The sequence below is a fragment of the Thamnophis sirtalis genome, unplaced genomic scaffold, assembly GCF_051295495.1.
Source record: "Thamnophis sirtalis isolate CommonGarterSnake01/CBP01778 unplaced genomic scaffold, rThaSir2_p1.2 scaffold_15, whole genome shotgun sequence".
In the NCBI taxonomy this organism is placed as follows: domain Eukaryota; kingdom Metazoa; phylum Chordata; class Lepidosauria; order Squamata; family Natricidae; genus Thamnophis; species Thamnophis sirtalis.
In genome coordinates this window covers 39,049,755-39,067,222 of record NW_028261395.1, presented here as the reverse complement: position 1 = coordinate 39,067,222, position 17,468 = coordinate 39,049,755, and the positions used below count along the sequence as shown (strand labels likewise).

The 17,468-nt window shown below is 53.6% G+C and overlaps 1 protein-coding gene across 15 annotated transcripts in view; it reads right to left on the bottom strand.

The window, feature by feature from the left end:
- Positions 1-17,468, bottom strand: part of EIF4G3 (eukaryotic translation initiation factor 4 gamma 3) — a 66,616-nt gene that overhangs the window by 16,557 nt on the left and 32,591 nt on the right. For 7 of the 15 annotated variants that reach the window (XM_087702000.1, XM_087702004.1, XM_087702008.1 and 4 more), the window contains 13 exons: positions 17,251-17,283; positions 13,488-13,508; positions 12,585-12,764; positions 12,072-12,186; positions 11,404-11,507; positions 10,553-10,675; positions 8,589-8,712; positions 5,579-6,424; positions 5,318-5,412; positions 4,470-4,689; positions 3,279-3,412; positions 2,986-3,105; positions 2,438-2,548 (listed from right to left, as the gene is read on the bottom strand). In XM_087702000.1, the coding sequence (XP_087558126.1) occupies positions 2,438-2,548; positions 2,986-3,105; positions 3,279-3,412; positions 4,470-4,689; positions 5,318-5,412; positions 5,579-6,424; positions 8,589-8,712; positions 10,553-10,675; positions 11,404-11,507; positions 12,072-12,186; positions 12,585-12,764; positions 13,488-13,508; positions 17,251-17,283 (2,226 nt within the window). The remainder of the gene's footprint in view (positions 1-2,437; positions 2,549-2,985; positions 3,106-3,278; positions 3,413-4,469; positions 4,690-5,317; positions 5,413-5,578; positions 6,425-8,588; positions 8,713-10,552; positions 10,676-11,403; positions 11,508-12,071; positions 12,187-12,584; positions 12,765-13,487; positions 13,509-17,250; positions 17,284-17,468) is intronic. The other 8 variants (XM_087702007.1, XM_087702015.1, XM_087702005.1 and 5 more) reach the window with 5 other exon arrangements.

The window sequence follows — 17,468 nt, the reverse complement described above, 5'->3', positions numbered from 1 at the left end:
AAAAACGGGCCGGTTTTTGCAAAAATAAAAAAGGGCATGCAGAGGGTTTGGGAGGCTTGCAGTGCTTCTGGTGGCTGGGCAAAAACAAGCAAAAACGGCCCTCCCCAGCCCCCAGGAGCACTTTGCAAGCCTCCCAAACCCTCTGCATGTCCATTTTTACAAAGAGGGCAAGGTTCCACTAGGCCAAAAATGCTGCATTCAGTATATAAGATGTACCCAGATTTTCACCCTCTTTTCTGGGAGGAAAAGGTGCGTCTTATACTGTGAAAAATACGGTACATCCCAGCTAAAATGTGGCAATAGTCATCACAGGATATGTAGCCATGGGGAAAAAAAGAGCAATATGCATTTCACGGCCAGCCACAAAACCAAGCCGCCAGCAAGCCGAAGAAGGACCGCTTCAGTCGGGAAAGCAAGGGACTAAATCTTCCCTCTGCTTTTTTCCCCCCTTTGGCTTGCTAAGCCTGCTGCTCTCCAAAACGAATACACGTGACCAGCACTGCAGCAGCCGAACGGAGCCATCACTACGATCTGCCTATGCACCAATGCAAAGGCCTCTAAACAACTGGATTGATCCGTTAGGACCACAAGGAATTTCCCTAGCACGCTGCCGAGGAGATTATCCGTTAAGGTTGACCAGATTTGGGAGACCAAAAAACGGACCGGGAGCAGTCTTATTCACAGGGGCATGTAGTCAGGGCCTCGGCGAAACACTTCATTACTACTACTGCTCGCTAATGTGTAACCTTCCCTTAAGGTAAAGGTTCCCCTCGCACATATGTGCTAGTCATTCCTGACTCTAGGGGGCGGTGCTCATCTCCCTTTCAAAGGCAAAGAGCCAGCACTGTCCAAAGAAGTCTCCGTGGTCATGTGGCCGGCATGACTAAAACGCCGAAGGCGCACAGAACGCTGTGACCTTCCCACCAAAGGTGGTCCCTATTTTTCTACTTGCATTTTTTACGTGCTTTCGAACCTCCCCTTGCTGTCATACTCTGCGGGTGTTTCTTGTGGAAGCAAGGGGGGTGGGGAGAGAGTCCTGCAAAATTGGCCCACTGGAAGGGTGGGCTCATTGCGGCTCAGCTCTCCTCCCACCATTTGCTGATTGGGAAAGGGCCTCTCTGGAAGGATACTGCAAAATCCCCATTCCCACCTCACTCTGGGGGCAACCAGAAGTGGTAATTTACCAGTTCTCCGAACCACCGTATTTTTCGGAGTATGACTCAACAAGATTTTGAAGAGGCAATTTAAAAAAACAAAGTTTTTGCACTCTGCAGAACTCCCAAAAGCGGCCCACTTTTTGTCAAAAAAAGAGGACATGAATAGCATTTAGGAGGCTTATAGAGTGCTCCTCGGGGGTGGGGGGGGGAGGGACAAAAATGAGCAAAAAATGGCCCATTTTTCGCTCATTTGTCCTCCCCAGCCCCCGGGAGCACTCTGAAAGTCTCCTAAAGGCTATGCATGGCCTTTTGGTGAAGGGGGTAGGGTTTCGGGAGGCAAAAAATGCTGTGTTCAGTGTATAAGACGCACCCAGATTTTCAGCCTCTTTTTTGAGGGAAAAAGGTGTGTCTTATACCCTGAAAATATGGTACTCAAAACTTCCGCTACCAATTCTCCAGAACCTGTCAGAAACTGCTGAATTTCACCCCTCCGTCAGCAAACCTCAGCAAACGGTAGTAAGAAATGAGTGATGATGTCCCTTGCCTGTGGGGCAGGGGTAAAATTCGACTGGTTCTATCCGGTTCTGGCAAACCGGTCACAGCAACAGCAGGAGGCTCTGCCCACCCAACTGGACGTCATCATCACGTCCCATTTTTTACACTCTGTGCATCTGCAGAAGGTCCTGCGCATGCGTGGAGGTTGCGCATGCTCACATTTGCGAACCGGTAGCGAAGGTAAGTTGATTTCACCCTTGCTGTGGGGTGGCCGAGAATCAGGTCGTGGGCCCAGCCTGCCCACAGCTTCCTCCTGTCCAGCAGTGAAGGCTGCTGCTGCTGCTGCTCTAAGACAGGTGGTGATGGCCCACGGCCGGCTGCTGCCTAGGCACGGAGCAGGCCTTCCCTAAGCAAAGTGTCTTGCCTGTCCCCTGGATTGTCATACAAGGTCAAGGGGGCAGAGCAGCAGGCAGGGGATCCCTCCCCCAGCCCCCCAGTATGGCTCTCGGGACTGCAAACAGACAGCTGGAGAAGCCACTGGGCTCAAGAGGACTCACCTTGTGCCCAGGACTGTGGAAAGCAGCCAAGGGTGTATCCATCTGAGGCCCAAAGTCCACCATGCCCTCTGCGAGGGACGTACCCCCCCCCCCAGCCCTGATGCAGCGCAAGGCCAGTGCCGTGTAAGCCAGGGCTCCTCTGTCCGGGTAAGGAGGGAGGGGGAGAGGAAAGGCAGGCTGAAAGCTCCAAGGGTGGGGGGACGGGGAGGGGGCAGCGAGAAGCCTTACCCCTATCTGCAGGTTCCTCAGCTGCGGGTGAGACGAGACCAACAAAGGGCATGCTGGGGTGCCACATCGCGTGCCAGAGGGGAGTCCGGGTGGGGGCTGCACTTTGCAGGCCTGAAGGAACGAAGGAAGGAGGGGAGCGACTCAGCCCGGGCAGCCGCACCAGGGAAGAAGTTTTTTGGGGGGGAAGGGGGGGGGAGAGATTCTGTGGCCCCTTGAATAGCCAGCTGTTCTCTGCACTGCCCTCCCCGCTTGCTTTCCAGGCTGCCTTTGGCCCAAGGAGAGAAAGCAGAGGCAGCAGAAGGACCGGAGCAGAAGGACCGGAGTCTTGGGGAAGGCACTTGGGGAGGCCTGAGCTTTGGTAGGGAGGAAAGAGCGGAGCAGAGTGTTGGGGGAGACACGGATAGCGGGAGGGAAGGAAGGAAGGAAAGGAAAGACAAAGCGCAGACCCGAACATCCAAAGCCTGTGTCTGCCAGTGCACTGGATGACCATGCACAGAGAAGGACGGCAAAAGGCAGGCAAACCGAAGCAAGAGGTGAAGCTCACTTACAGCGCTACCCCGTCCGCTGGGGACCTGTCTTCCAAAATCAGCGAAGGCTGGGGTGAAGTCTGGGCCCCGGGCCAAGATCCGAGAGTCCAACATCCGAAGAGGCAGTTTGGGCTGGTTGATCTGAAGGGCCGGAAAAAGGGGAAAGAGTTATGCAGGGCAGGGGGCCGGCAGAGCCCCCATCCCTCCCTCCCTTCTCTCAGAGGGCTCCTGGGTCTTCGGTCCAGCCCTCCTGGTTTCCCCGGGGTGAGGATGGTCCACTCCTCTAGTGCCCAGCTGACTCACAGGCTCCTAACCTTATCGAGGACGACGTCGCTGATTGGCGGTAGCCCCTCTGGCTTCTGGATGCAGGCGGGCATGAACTGGAAGTCCAGCAGGAAGTCCCGATCGTACTGCTTCTTCCCTTCGGTGTCCACAGGCTTCCACTGTTCTGTAGGGGCAGAAATGTTGCTCTTCACAGCCCAGCTCACCTCTCTCTACAGAGGGAGGCTGCTGCAAGGTCTGGGCCAAAGTGGGCAGTGAGACCATCCAGACTGCCCTGGGGTCCCCCTTTCAAAGCATCTAGAAGAGTGCCAGAGGGGCTTTCTCTCCCTTACCCGGCTGACAACAGCTATCTTTTGGCAAGTCCCAATGATGATTAAAGGTGAAGGTTCCCCTCGCACATACGTGCTTGTTGTTCCTGACTCTAGGGGACGGTGCTCATCTCAGTTTCAAAGCCGAAGAGACAGCGCTGTCCAAAGACGTCTCCTTGGTCATGTGGCCGGCACGACTTAAACGCTGATGGCACACGCAACGCTGTTCCCTTCCCACCAAAGGTGGTTCCTATTTGTCTACTTGCATTTTTTACGTGCTTTCGAACTGCTCGGTTGGCAGAAGCTGGGACAAGTAACAGGAGCTCCCTCCGTTAGGCGGCGCTAGGGATTCAAACTGCCAAACTGCTGACTTTTCTGATCAACAAGCTCAGATTCTTAGTCACTGAGCCACCGTGTCCCTGGGAAGAGGCTAGAGACGATGCACCTAACGCATCGTTGAGTTCCTAAAGGAGGGAGGTGGCAATGAGGCTGTTTGGGAATCCCCTGGGTCCCTCTGAAAGGGAGAACACGAACACACACACACACACACACACACACACGGCAGCCCACCCAAAGTCTGATTTTGTTCAGAAGTGAGCTGGAACGTGGGGGTGGGGGGTGGGGGGTGGAGCAGCAGCCAAAGCACCTGGGGGCCAGGTGTCTCTAAAAGAGGAAGGCAGCCCTTCTCTTCCTCGCCCTCTGAAACCATGGCAAGACCGGACCCCCGAAAATGAACCACCTGGCCTATCAGGCACAGCTCACTTCTGGTCCTGCAGGAAGCAGGCCATCAATTCCTCAGACTCTCTCCCCCCCTGGAGCTGCCCTCTCTGTTCCCATGAGGTTGCAGGCGGTGGAGGGGCTGCCTGGGGAGTTCCCCTCTCTGAGCTCGGAGACCAGGCTGAGGATGGAGGCTACCTGGCTTCTGCTGGCAGGCGGGGGCTTCGCTCGCACTCTCCGTGCAGCCTCCTTCCCTCTCAGGAGCCTCCTCGGCCCCGTTGCGGACAGGCTCTCCCTCCTGCTCGCCATTTTCTTCTGTCACATTGGCTACTTTCAGGTCGGATGGAGAGGCCGTGTTGAGACTCCTGATCTCTTGCTCAGCTTCGGGGATCCTCTCCCCTCCGAGCAAATCTTCTGCCTGAGGTTGAAGCAGAGAGGGGCCAGGCCCGAGTTAACCCCTCTGGGGCCCAGCAAGCAGCACAGCAGCCTCTCTCCGCAAAGGGGGGAAGCCAAAAACTCACTCCGCACCTCAGACAACTGGGAGTTGCTGGGAGCCCCCCCACAGGTCCCACATTCCAGGTCCCACATTTCCCCCCCCCCCCAACCCTGTGGCCAGACTGATCCGAGCTCTTCCTCTCTCTTCTCTCCCCCTTCCCCAAATCCATCATCCCTTGGTACATGGGCCAGCATTTCTTGGCTCTGGAGCTGCATGTGGCTCTTTCATTCCACTGCTGCAGCTCCGTTGCCGAGCAGCTGTACAGTTGATAGGGCTTTCGGTTAGGACAAGTAGAGGAAAAATGAGGCTGCGCTAGGAAGAGACTCTATGGTGGGGAAACCGGACTTCCGGTCGGCCAGAATTGAATGGGGGGCTTCCGGTTACGACCTTTGTGGCTCTTGACGATCCCTACCTTGGCGGGAGGAAGCCTACTCCAGTTGAGCAGACTGGCATCAGGGAAGGCCCATCCAGCATTGTGTCTTTGGGGGATGATCACCCACCTTTGGGTATCCTGCCCCACCAGGTGCAGAGGGGCTTGCTCCCCACTCACCTCAGGCTCCTCCGCCGCTTCCAGCCCTTCGTCGGCTGCCTGGCTCTGTTCTTTTGGTTTCTTCCACGTCTTTGGTGCAGCTGCAGCGGTTGGGGCTGCAAAGATCAAAAAGGGGTCATTTCCCACACCCAAAGTGAGGGAGAGCCTTGAGCTGACTCGAGCTCCAGAGAAAGCCATGCTGGGGCAACTGAGCCATGCTCGGCAGCCATTCTCCTAGGAGTCACCCAGGAGGGGAAGGCGAAGGCCCACATGCTGACCCACCTTCTTCCAGGTCGATCTTGGCACTCAAGCCCTGGACGTCGTCCTCTTCCAACTCCTCTTCTTCCGTCCGGCCGTCCACCTCCAGTTCGTCTTTCGCATTGGGAGTGTCTTCATTCAGAGTCAGCTTGGGGGCCTCCTCTCTGTCCAAATCCCCCTGGAGGGCGGCAGGAGCACCAGCCGGCGGGAGAGGAGGGGAAGGCGAGCGGGGAGGAGACGGGGAAAGATGGGGGGCGAGGGCCACGGGCAGGGCAAGGGGAGAATGGGGAGGCCTTGGAGGCGGCGAGGGAGAGCCGGGAAGAGCCACGGAAGCCGCAGGCGGCACGCATTCGGCCTCTGCTTCTTCTTCACTCGCGGGTTCCAGAGCTGGCGGCACGGCTTCCTTCGGTTCGCCAGGTTCCAGGATGTTCTCGCTGAGCGTTACCCTTTCGGGAACTCCGTTGAGTTCGTTACTTAGATTAGCACTAGCAGTCTGGTGCAGGTCGTTGGGCACTACTATCCTAGAGGGCTCCCGACATCTCTCTGGGTCGGCCTCCTCCGCCAGGGGGCAGCTGGGCAATTCCAGGCAGGGCCCAGCCCTGGCAAGTGGAGGAGGAAGAGGAGGAGGAGCCTCCTGAGGCGGGGAAGCCAGTTCGCACCCATCCTGCGAGCCTGATGCAAGTGGCGACCTGCTGGGGGGCACAACTGCAAGGGAGGGGGCTCCAGCGGGACCAGGAGGCTCCAAGGAGGTCTCTGGGCAGAGGGGGGTCTCCGCAGTCAGGCCCGCTGGTTCTTTCCTCTCTCCACTCGGCTCTGGTCTGAGGGCAGGGGAAGGAGATTTTAATACTGGATCTGTTTTAGGCTTCTCTTCTGGGGAAAAGGAGAAAGGCAGAATTACAAAAGCCGAGCCCCGTCAGACCGAACGGATGTTGCCTCCCCCCGCCCCTCTCCAAGGCCCACCAGCTGCAAGCTCTCATTGGTTCACCTCTTTGCCAACCCACGTGTCAGGCCTTCAGCCATCTTTCTTTTGGATCTTTGGCCTGCCACACTATTATTCTACTATGCATTTTCTATTGTGAGAAAAAGGGAGGGGGGGTTGTACGGAGTTAGATGACATGTAGCCATAACAAAATTCTTTCTAGAAAGCCAAGGTCATCCTTTGTCTCTGCACCTCTGCACCTGGCCGGAACGGGATGGGTGGAACTGCCAGCGTGGCAGTGGGAGATTGGACCATGTGATGGACTGGTGGGTGTGGGGACAAGATCTTGAACTTTCAACTGGGTGGGGAAAACCGGGAAGCTTTCAGATTCGGGTTTTCCCATATGTGCCAATATGGCTCTCTTAATAAATTGGAACTTTGAGGAAGCCTTTGCCTCGGACTCGGATTTACTTTCGGATGCTATTTGGAACCCTGACGTTAAGATGGGGGAACCCGCAGAAAGCCCCCCCCCCCCAATCCCTGATTCATTTCGACCTCAGAATGACAGGACAGGCACACCTGCAGGCCACGCCCGCAAAGGGAGAGACCACGATCCAAAGCCAGCCATCTTTTGGCTGCCAGGTGGTAACGGCAGGAGTGGCTTTGTCGAGAGCTGTGTGACTTGGGGGTGGGGGTGGGTCAGAAGCAAAGCTCTGCAGGAGGAAGTTTGCTGCTCTGGAGCCAAGGCTCTTCTGAAGGAGCCCTCCAAGTGGGGCGGGATTGAGGATCGCCCCAAGGATGAGGAGGGGGGCTGTTGAAGCTCTCATTTCCCTTTAGACTTAAAGGTAAAGGTTCCCCTTGCACATATGTGCTAGCTGTTCCCGACTCTAGGGGGTGGTGCTCATCTCCGTTCCAAAGCCGAAGAGCCAGCACTGTCCAAAGACTTCTCCGTGGTCATGTGGCCTGCATGACTCAACACCAAAGGCGCACGGAACACTGTTCCCTTCCGACCAAAGGTGGTTCCTCTTTTTCTACTTGGATTTTTTACGTGCTTTTGAACTGCTAGGTTGACAGAAGCTGGGACAAGTAACGGGAGCTCACTCCTTTACACGGCGCTAGGAATTCAAACAGCCGAACTGACGGCCTTCTGATCGACAAGCTCAGCATCTTAGCCACTGCGTCCCTCTTAGACTGGAGTCAACCCAGCAAGCCAATCGTTCTGAACCAGGATATATTGCCACCCACATTTGAAAGACAAAAGTGGAAGAGAAGCGCTAAGCAAGGGAAGGTTGATCCAACAGTGGGGAGGTGTGAGAGGAGGGGGGGGGGTGTCAGGGCGGCCAAACAATGTGATGAGGAAATGGTCCTGGTGGGTGGGGATAGCAGCACGCAGCATGTGCGTCTATGTGATTAGATTTTCTTACTGCATTTTAAAATAAACCACCCGTCCCCTACCAGGAGGAGACAGGGCATGTGCGGTGAGTACAGTAATAACGACAAGACAGAAACGAATATAAAATTCAAACCACAAATCCAAGAGAACCGAGTCTTAGATTGCCTATATACAAAAATCCCATCCCTATCCGCACCCCCCGAGATGGCCAAGTTGGGGTCGGAACCCTCCCTCAGAGCCCAGGAAGACTGGCAGCTCTCCTTTCCTCACTGAGAGTGCCAGGCTGCCAGTCCCTAAGCACAAAACAGCCCTGGGAACAGCTTAGCAGGATTGGGCCAGGCTGCGGCAAGACCAGAGAAGTGTGTGTGGGGGGGGGGGGGAGGCGTGCTTCAAACCACCTCTCCCAAGAGTGTGAGGGAGGTGGGTGGGTCAAGCAGCTTCTCCTACAGGTTTGGGTGCTGAAAAGAGGCCAGAGGCCAGGACAGAGCAGTAGGAGTAAGGCTGGGTTACAGTCATGGAATTTCGGCTTCCCTGCGTCCTTTCGAGTCTTTGCAGATGGGGCTCGAGACAACCAATCTCGTCCTGCCCTCTAGTATGCAGAATTGGGGGGGGGTGTTTCTCAACCTCTTCTCCACCCCTAAAGATCCTCGGGGGAGGAGGAGGGGGGACAAGACCCACTTCTCTCTCTCCAACCAGGACGAGCTGTCCATCCATCCACCCACCTTGCTTGAGGCCGCCCGTCGTTGCGATGGGGCTGCTGGCAGGAAGGGGAGAGCTCTCCACGGTCCCGCAGGCCACAGCGTTGTGCTCAGGGACCTGGCTGGGCAGCTGCGGCTGCGGCTGCTGCTGAGATTTGAGGTACAAAAAAAGAGCGATCGTGAGCGTGCGAACGTTAAAAACTGGCAAAGTGGGAACGCAGGCAAGCAGGCGGGCGGAAGAAGGAGGAGAGGAAAAAAACAAAGAAAATTAGGAAAAAGAAAAAACAAACAAACCGTAATATACATTGGGGGGGGAGGGAGGTGGGGAGAAGAGGAAAGCAGCAGGAGAAAGGTGGGAAGAGAAAGAATGTTACTACCGGCGGCTACACGGACGATGACAGCAGAGCACAGCTTTCCGCATGTCTCGAACCCTCCCCCCCCACTCTGGGCAATGGGCCAAGGATCCTGGGTCAGGGGAAAACAACACCCTCTCCCCCTGCCATCCTTCTAAGCTCCCAGAATTCAACTGACAGGCCAATTCTTTGAAATGGCCTAGCCCATGGGTCAAACCCTGTGTGGCTCTGGAGCCACATGTGGCTCTTTCATCCCTCTGCAGCGGCTCCGACGCCGGTCAGCTCCACAATTGATAGGGCAGCAATGGCGAACCTTTTTTGGCTTGCGTGCCATAAATGGGGGAACCGCAGGGGAGTTGTGCGTGGGTGTGCTGCATCGCTAATGCAATGCGCGACCCTCTCCAGCGCGCATGCTCGCATGACAGGCGCTCCCCCATTTTTTGCATGCTTTTGTGGCAGCGTTCCCCATGGTCATACGATGAAAATTGGGATGTTTGGCAACTGACTCAAGATTTGTGATGGTTGTCCCCGGGAAGGGGAGGAACGTGATCCCCTTTGGCGGCCTTCTGACAAGCAAAGACAATGCAGGGGGAGGGGGAGCTAGATTCACTTAATGACCGTGTGACTAGCTTAAAAGCTGCAGTTATTCACTTAACAGCTGTGGCCAGGTTGTAAGATGGAGCAAAATTCTGTCTCGCTTGGCAACAGAAATTTTGAGCTCAGTTGTGGTCGTAAGTGGAGGACTACCTGTGCTGGAGACCCACTTTCTCCTCAGGACAGTAGAGTACCTGTCTCTTTTCTAGTACCTATCTCTTCGCACTTATGGCTATATCCATGTTGCTTGTATCTTTAACATTTTATTTGTTTTATTTGTTTCCTAGTATAATTTGATTGCTTATTAGTAACCTATGACTATCACTAGGTGTCGCATCTTATGATTCTTGACCAATGTATTCTATTTTATTTTACTTTATGTACACTGAGAGCCCATGCACCAAAGACAAATTCCTTGTGTGTCCAATCACACTTGGTCAATAATTCTATTCTATTCTATATTTTATATTCTGTTCTATTCTATTCCCTAATTCTATTCTATTCCCTTATTCTAATTCTATTCCCTAATTCTATTCTATTCCCTAATTCTATTCTCTATTCTGTTCTATTCTATTCCCTAATTCTATTCTATTCTATGTTCTATTCTATTCTCCTCCCTAATTCTATTCTATGTTCTATTCTATTCTACTCGCTAATTCTATTCCATTCTATATTCTGTTCTATTCTATTCCCTAATTCTATTCTATTTTCTAACTCTATTCCCTAATTCTATTCTATTCCCTAATTCTATTCTATTCTCTAATTCTATTCTCTAATTCTATTCCCTAATTCTATTCTATCCCTAATTCTATTCTATTCTCTATTCTGTTCTATTCCCTAATTCTATTCTATTCTATTCTATGTTCTATTCTATTCTACTCCCTAATTCTATTCTATTCTATATTCTGTTCTATTCTACTCCCTAATTCTATTCTATATTCTGCTCTATTCTATTCTATAGGCACAGCAGGAGCTAATGTATAGACATTCCAAGCGCGGATTCCTCTGGAGAAAGGAGGGGAGGGAGGAGGGGCTGGTTACCTGGGGAGGCGTAGGGGTAGAGGTGGGCCGGACTGCAGGAGGCGTGGGGTTCCTGCTCCCTCCGCCAGACATAATTTCTTCCGTTATGTCTCTGCCCCCTTGATTCGGATCCCGGATGCGGATCTGTCACAAAAACAAAAACAAAAAAACAAGGAAGCCACTGAGTCCCCTTTACTCAGATCATCCCACAGGGAGGCCAAGCCAGACCCAATTGGACACTGTAGAAGATGCCCAGGCAGCAGAGGTAGCAATAGCACTCAAATTTACATACCGCTTTACAGTCCTCTCTAAGTGGTTTACAGAGTCAGCCTCTTGCCCCCAACAATCTGGGTCCTCATTTACCCACCTCCGAAGGACGGGCGGCTGAGTCAACCTTGAGCCTGGTGAGATTCGAACTGCCAAGCTTCTGGCAGCTGGCAGCCAGCAGAAGGAGCCTGCAGTACTGCACTGTAACCACAGCGCAACCCGTGACTCATAACCCTCAGATGCCACCTGGGGCCACCGAAGAGCTAAACGCCCTGCTGTTCCCTATGTCATCAAAAAGTGTTTTCTGTTCTTCTGAACAATAGACATATACCACTTCATGGTGCTTTTACAGCCCTCTCCAAGCGGTTTGCACAGTCAGCCTATCGCCCCTAACAATCTGGGTCCTCACTTTACCGACCTCGGAAGGACGGAAGGCGGAGCCAACCTCTGGCCTGATGAGGTTCAAACTGCCGGAAATGCAGACAGGTGACTGGGCCCTGCTTGATGCCACCCCTTCAGGGGCGCTGCCTCCAGCAGCCGAGATCGGCCTCCTGGCCAGTCAACCGTTCCAATCATGGGAAGAAGCCCCCGCGGACAACGCTTACCGTCTTCTTCTCCCGCTTGGTGGGTGGGAGCGGCTGTTGTTGGGGGGTAGGCACTATGATGGGCGTCGACGGATACACCGGCTGACTCGGATAGAAAGGGGCTCCTGAAGGGAGGGAAGAAAAGAGAAGAAAATTCTTCCTCTCGCACATATGCGCTGGTCGTTCATGAGTCTAGGGGGCGGTGCTCATCTCCGTTTCAAAGCCAAAGAGCCAACGCTGTCCGAAGACGTCTCTGTGGTCATGTGGCCGGCATGACTCAACACTGAAGGCGCCTGGAACGCTATGACCTTCCCACCAAAGGTGGTTCCTATTTTTCTACTTGGATTATTTATGTGCTTTCAAACTGCTAGGTTGGCAGAAGCTGGGACAAGTCATGGGAGCTCAGTTTGGCGAACCCCCACAAATGACATCCCTGGCTGGCAGAGGCCACCCCTCCCAGGAGTCTCCACACGGCCTGTTCATCATGCCAGAAGTGCAGGGCCCGCCTGGAGGCTTGGAGATGGGGGGAAATGGGCCTATCGAAGGTTCCGGAAGTCCAGAAACGGGCCTGTTTCCAGCCTCCAGAGCCTGGGGAGGGTGAAAAATGCAGGCCAACTAGGCCATGCCCACCCAGCAACGGGGCAGCGATCCCGTTGCTGCAGTTTTTGAAGCCCAACCCCTGATCTTACCATAGGCGTTGGGGAATTCTCCAGGCCCCGGTCCTGGATAAAAGGGGCCAGGCCCTGGGGGCTGAACAGGATACTGTTGTGGGGGGCCCACGTAAGGAGGACCGCTATGCCGATACTGCGGAAGGAACGGCATCAGGCATAAGGAGAGAAGAGGGAAAAACAGCAGTGAGAAAGGAGAAAATGCCCGCCCCCCTCTCTCTAGGGAGGAAGCAAAGCAGGCCTCTGGCTGGAAAGCACCAGAGGGCAAGTTCTACCTTCCTATAACCACCCCCCCCAATCAGAAACAAGCCATGAAAACTCAGCCCCCTCCCTGGCAGGAGCAGAGAGGGCTTGTGGTGCCCACCAGGTGAAGACGCCTGCCGCGGCTTTTCCAAGGGTGGCGTTCCTTCCAGCCAAAGCTTAAAAACTGGCAAATACTACGGGAGGGGGAGGGGGAGCAAGGACAGCCCACAGCACAGTGCTCCCCACTTCACCTCACCTCACCCCAGCAGAAGCGGGCGGCAGCAACCTTACCTGTGGAATACAGTACTGGGGGCCCTGAGGCATCGGATAGGGTATCGGGAGGTGGTTGACCATCATGATGTGCTGATTGGCCTGATAGACAGCCGTAGGGGTTTGTGCGCCTGGGCGGAGAGAGGGGCTGCTGTTCTGGATCGTAGCTCGAGGGGGCTGGATTTGAGGCCTCTGGAAAAACTGGGGGGAGAGGGGGAGGGAAGCAAGGAACCTGGTGGGTTAGTGGATCACTGGCACCAGAAAGACCCTCCGGGCTCCCAACTGAAAGCTAGGTGGGCTCCCATTTCTGGAAAGTCCTGCTTCCAAAGCCAAATGGAGGCTGCAAACAAGGCCCACAAGTCCCCCGCACGGCCATCCAGAGACGGGAGGCAGGTGGGACCTTCTCCGAGGTTACCATGGGAAAGTGCTGGTCCTCCTCGTGTAAAAATTAAAAAAAAGGTAGCAACCTGGCTTTAAATTGTGTTTCATTCTTGTCCCCCAAGACTATCGGCAGGAGGGCCAAGAGCTCTGGTTAAAGATGGCAAGGTGGTGTCATTTTTAACGTGTAGGGGTCGGCAACCCATGGCTCTGGAGCCGCATGTGGCTCTGGAGCCGCATGTGGCTCTGGAGCCGCATGTGGCTCTTTCATCCCTCTGCTGCAGCTCCCTGTTGCCTGTCGGTTCCACAATTGATAGGGTTTTTGGTTAGGACAGGTAGAGGAAAAAGGGACACTGCGCTAGGAGGAGATGGGGAGCTTCTGTTTAAGATCTTTGTGGTTCTTTGGAGTGTTTAAGGTTGCCGACCTCTGGTGTAGACTCTCCCGTGTGCGAAGGTGCAAGCATTAAAACATCCGACTGTTAATGAGGGGGTGGTGATGAGAGCAAAGAGACAGTTGGGCCATGCAGAGCCAGTAGTGAAAGTTACCTGGATAGGTCTGAATCCTCCCTTCAACAACGAGAAGCAGCAGGAAATAAAAAGAAAGCCGGTGGAACAGTGGAAAGGTCAACCCTGGGAGGAGAGGGAGGGGGCCAGCATGCAACGGAGGAGGACCCTGGCCCACTCGGCCTGGCCAGCTAACCTCCGAGGCACCTACGACTCCAGCCTGGACGGAGCGGCCTGCGTGCCAGGCGCCAACATTATCTGTCCCAAGAGGAGCCAGGCAGATCGGAATAGCCTGCGGCTGCTTGAGTCACCCTCTCCTTCCTTCATGGGTTTTCTCTTCTATTGCGGGGTGGAAGCCCAAGGTATTTGAGGACATCCAATCCAACTTAGGGGCTGCTGGCAGGGAGAAAGGATTTCCTTTCCCAGAGCTGCCTCGGGAGACCCCCGAGTGCACAGCAGAATGGAGAGCTACTAGGTGCTCTCTTTCCTTGGGGCGCTGCCCTGCCCAAGCCAGGAGACAGCTGGGGCACCTGGTTGGACCTAGAAAGCTCCATTCCGCTCCATGGAAACACAGACGCAGAAAAGATACCGTATTTTTCAGAGTATAAGATGCACCAAGATTTTGAAGAGGCAAATAAAAAGTTTTAGCACTCTGCAAAACGGTCCCGTTTTTGGTCAAAAAAAGGCATGTATAGCCTTTAGGAGGCTTATAGAGTGCTTCTGGGGGCTGGGGGAGCAAAAACTAGCAAAAACAGCCTGTTTTTCACTCATTTTTGCCCTCCCTAGCCCCAGGAGCATTCTGGAAGCCTCCTAAAGGCTATGTACAGCCATTTTTGCAAAGGGGTTGGGGTTTCGGGAGGCAAAAAAATGCTGCATTCAGTGTATAAGACGCACCCAGATTTTCACCCTCTGTTTTGAAGGAAAAAGGTGCACCTAATACTCTGAAAAATACGGTATATGTTTCTGCCTGTTTCCCCTTCCCTCACCCAGCACTTATCTATTGGTCGTCTAATGCAGGTGTGAACCTGTAAAGCATTTCCATGTCTGTTATCAAGTAATAATAAATGACTGGATTTCTTTGGAAACTTGTCTGGAGGCTCGTAAGTTAATTAGGGCATCTTTCGGAAACCTGACATGTAATCCTCGACTTACAGCAGTGACCGTTCGAAGTTATAACATCAGTGGGGGAAAAAATGGCTGTCAATCAGGGTTTTTTTCATGCTTTCACAACCGTTGCAACATCCCTCTGCGTTCACGTGATTAAAATTCAGATACTTGGCAGTATGACTCAGATTTATGATGGTCGCAGTGCCCCAGGGTCATGTGATCCCCTTTGGCAGCCTTTGGACACAAGCAAAGTCAACGGAGAAGCCAGATTTGCTTAACGACCGTGGCAAGAAAGATTGCAAAACGGGGCAAAATTCACGGAACAATCGCTTCACTTAGCAAAAGAGGGTTTTGGGCTTGGTTGTGGTCATAAGTCGAGGACTACCTGCATGCGAGGAAAGAACAGGAGAGGAGGACAATGATCATCCCCCTCCTCTTCCCAACATGACAAGGTCGGGACTGCATCTCAAACTGCAGGATGCGTCCACTTAGCCACTGACCAATACAGGGGCTGACCGATCGGAATTCAAGCAAATGGGGAGCTACGAGAGACCCCCAGATCTGGCAGAGTCTTTGTCCGACTCCTCTCAACCTGTGGAGAAGCAGCCTTCCTAGGAAGCATCGATTTTAGGCTCCCCCTGCTTTTGTCACCCGTAATGGTTCATTCTCTCCCCCCCCCAAACTCATGGTTGTTTCTTAACAGCTTCTTGTTGCGCATCCCGATGCGCTAGTTGCCTGCAAGGGATTTGCAGGAGAAGGTGCAAATCAGCTCAAACGTCACGGCAGACACCACCAAAGGCAAAGCCAGGGGCACAGAAGGGCAATGAGCAAAAGGCTCTGGGAGGATCCACAAGACCGTGTGTGTGTATGTGTGTTCCCCCACAAACACTCAGCCAATATTGATCAAACCGAACCAGAGTTTATGGGCATTTTTTTGCGGTGGGGGTGTCAAATGACAAAATGATTGCAGCAGCCATTGGTCTGATGACCTCGCTGCCCAAAAGCCACAGCTTTTGGCCTTACAGAGACCGGTTGAGGCCCGGAGATCCTGACAAAAGCACTGGGCATCTATTATGGCCAGCATATTAATTGGCACTTGGCAGGTCTCTGCCCTGCACACACACACACCCCACACACACAGAGCGGGAAAGACATTAACAGGACTCTGAACTTCTACTTGTGATACAATTTCTGCTAACATCCAGTTCTGGGACCAGACTGCCTTTAATGACTTGTGTGTTTTCATTTCATTGTGGTCCATGAAGATCACATGTAATCCATCAAGCGCCCATCAAGGAGACCTCAAGGGGTCAAGAGGCAGCCTTCTCTATGGATCTGGATCTCTGATTCTCCACCCATTCCCGGGGAGGGGCAGCTCAGCCAAGATAGCCCCAACGTGCAATGGCCCGAGTGGTCCTTTCCTAGTCTTCAACGACACAGAAGTGGGGCCACAGAGAGGAGGAGGGAATGGAGAAGCCCCTCTGGACATTCTCTCTCTCTCTCTCTTCCAGACCACTTAAAGAATCCAGCCAAGAGGCAATCCTGGGTGGCACCCATGGAACCCCAATATTAGGCATCAAGTAGAAAGAGGTGACCCAAGTTGAACCGTGCCGGATCTCACAATCCTCACCAGTTCTGGCGCGAGGCTCACAGATGCTCGATTCAGGCCAGAACACCAGCCTCAGGTGACACTTTCGGCTATCAGATTTGCCGGTCTTGGCTCCGTAAGACCAGGGCCCAGCTTTCCAAACTGCAATTCAGCAGCGCCGGCTGCACCTCTTGTGTATTAGACACAACCCAACCCTCCCCAATCCCGCAGGGACACATCCTGATCTGACACAAAGCGGAGGAACAGAAGAGCAGCTTGCTATGAAATGTAGGTTGGGGCTCAAGTCTCCTCACTCCGTAGACTAGGAACCCTGCCATCCTCTCAAGGAAAAGGTTCCCCTCACACATATGTGCCAGTCGTTCCTGACTCTAGGGGGTGGTGCTCATCTCCGTTTCAAAGCCGAAGAACCAGCCCTGTCCAAAGACGTCTTCGTGGTCATGTGGTTGGCATGAGTAAACGTCAAAGGCGCATGGAACGTTGTTTCCTTCCCACCAAAGGTGGTCTCTATTTTTCTACTTGCATTTTTTACGTACTTTCTAACTGCTAGGTTGGCAGGAGCCGGGACAAGTAACAGGAGCTCAGTTTGGCGAACCCCCAAATGTCACCCCTGGCTGGCCACGCCCACCCCTCCCAAGAGTCTCCACGCGGCCCGCTCATCATGGAGGCTCAGGGAGAGGAGGGAAAATGGGCCAACTGGAGGTTCCAAAAGTCCGGAAATGACCCTGTTTCCTTCCCACCAAAGGTGGTTCCTATTTTTCTACTTGCATTTTTTACGTGCTCTCGAACTACTAGGTTGGCAGAACCTAGCAGTTTAAAGGGTCTCATAAGCACCAAAGAGCACTGAGACCACCTTCTTCAGGACATGTGGAAGAGGGCCGTTAGGGGGCAGGAAAGCAAGAAATTAATAGCTGTTAGAAAGGGGAGGCGGCCCAGAGCCTGAGGTTAAGGTGTTTCCCAAAGAGCATTTATTGAGAATTAGGAGGAGGAGGGCCAGCCAGCCAGAATGCCCTCCCCATTCCCATCCCCCAACCAGTCTGCAGTAGAGGGATAAAGAGAGGGGGGCTAGGGGAGTCAAGGAGGGTACAGTACCTGGTGGTGGGCAGGTCGCGGCCCAGCTGCAAACTGAGGAGAAGCGGGAGAAACAAAAACACAAAAAAAGGGAAGGCACAGAGAGTCAGAAACACACCACAAAAGGCCAAAATGTCACACTCTATGCAAATGAAACCCATGGGGGGTGGGAGGGGGCTGCATAAATGAGAGATGAGAAAATAAAGAGCACTACAACAGAAGCACAGCTGCAGCACACG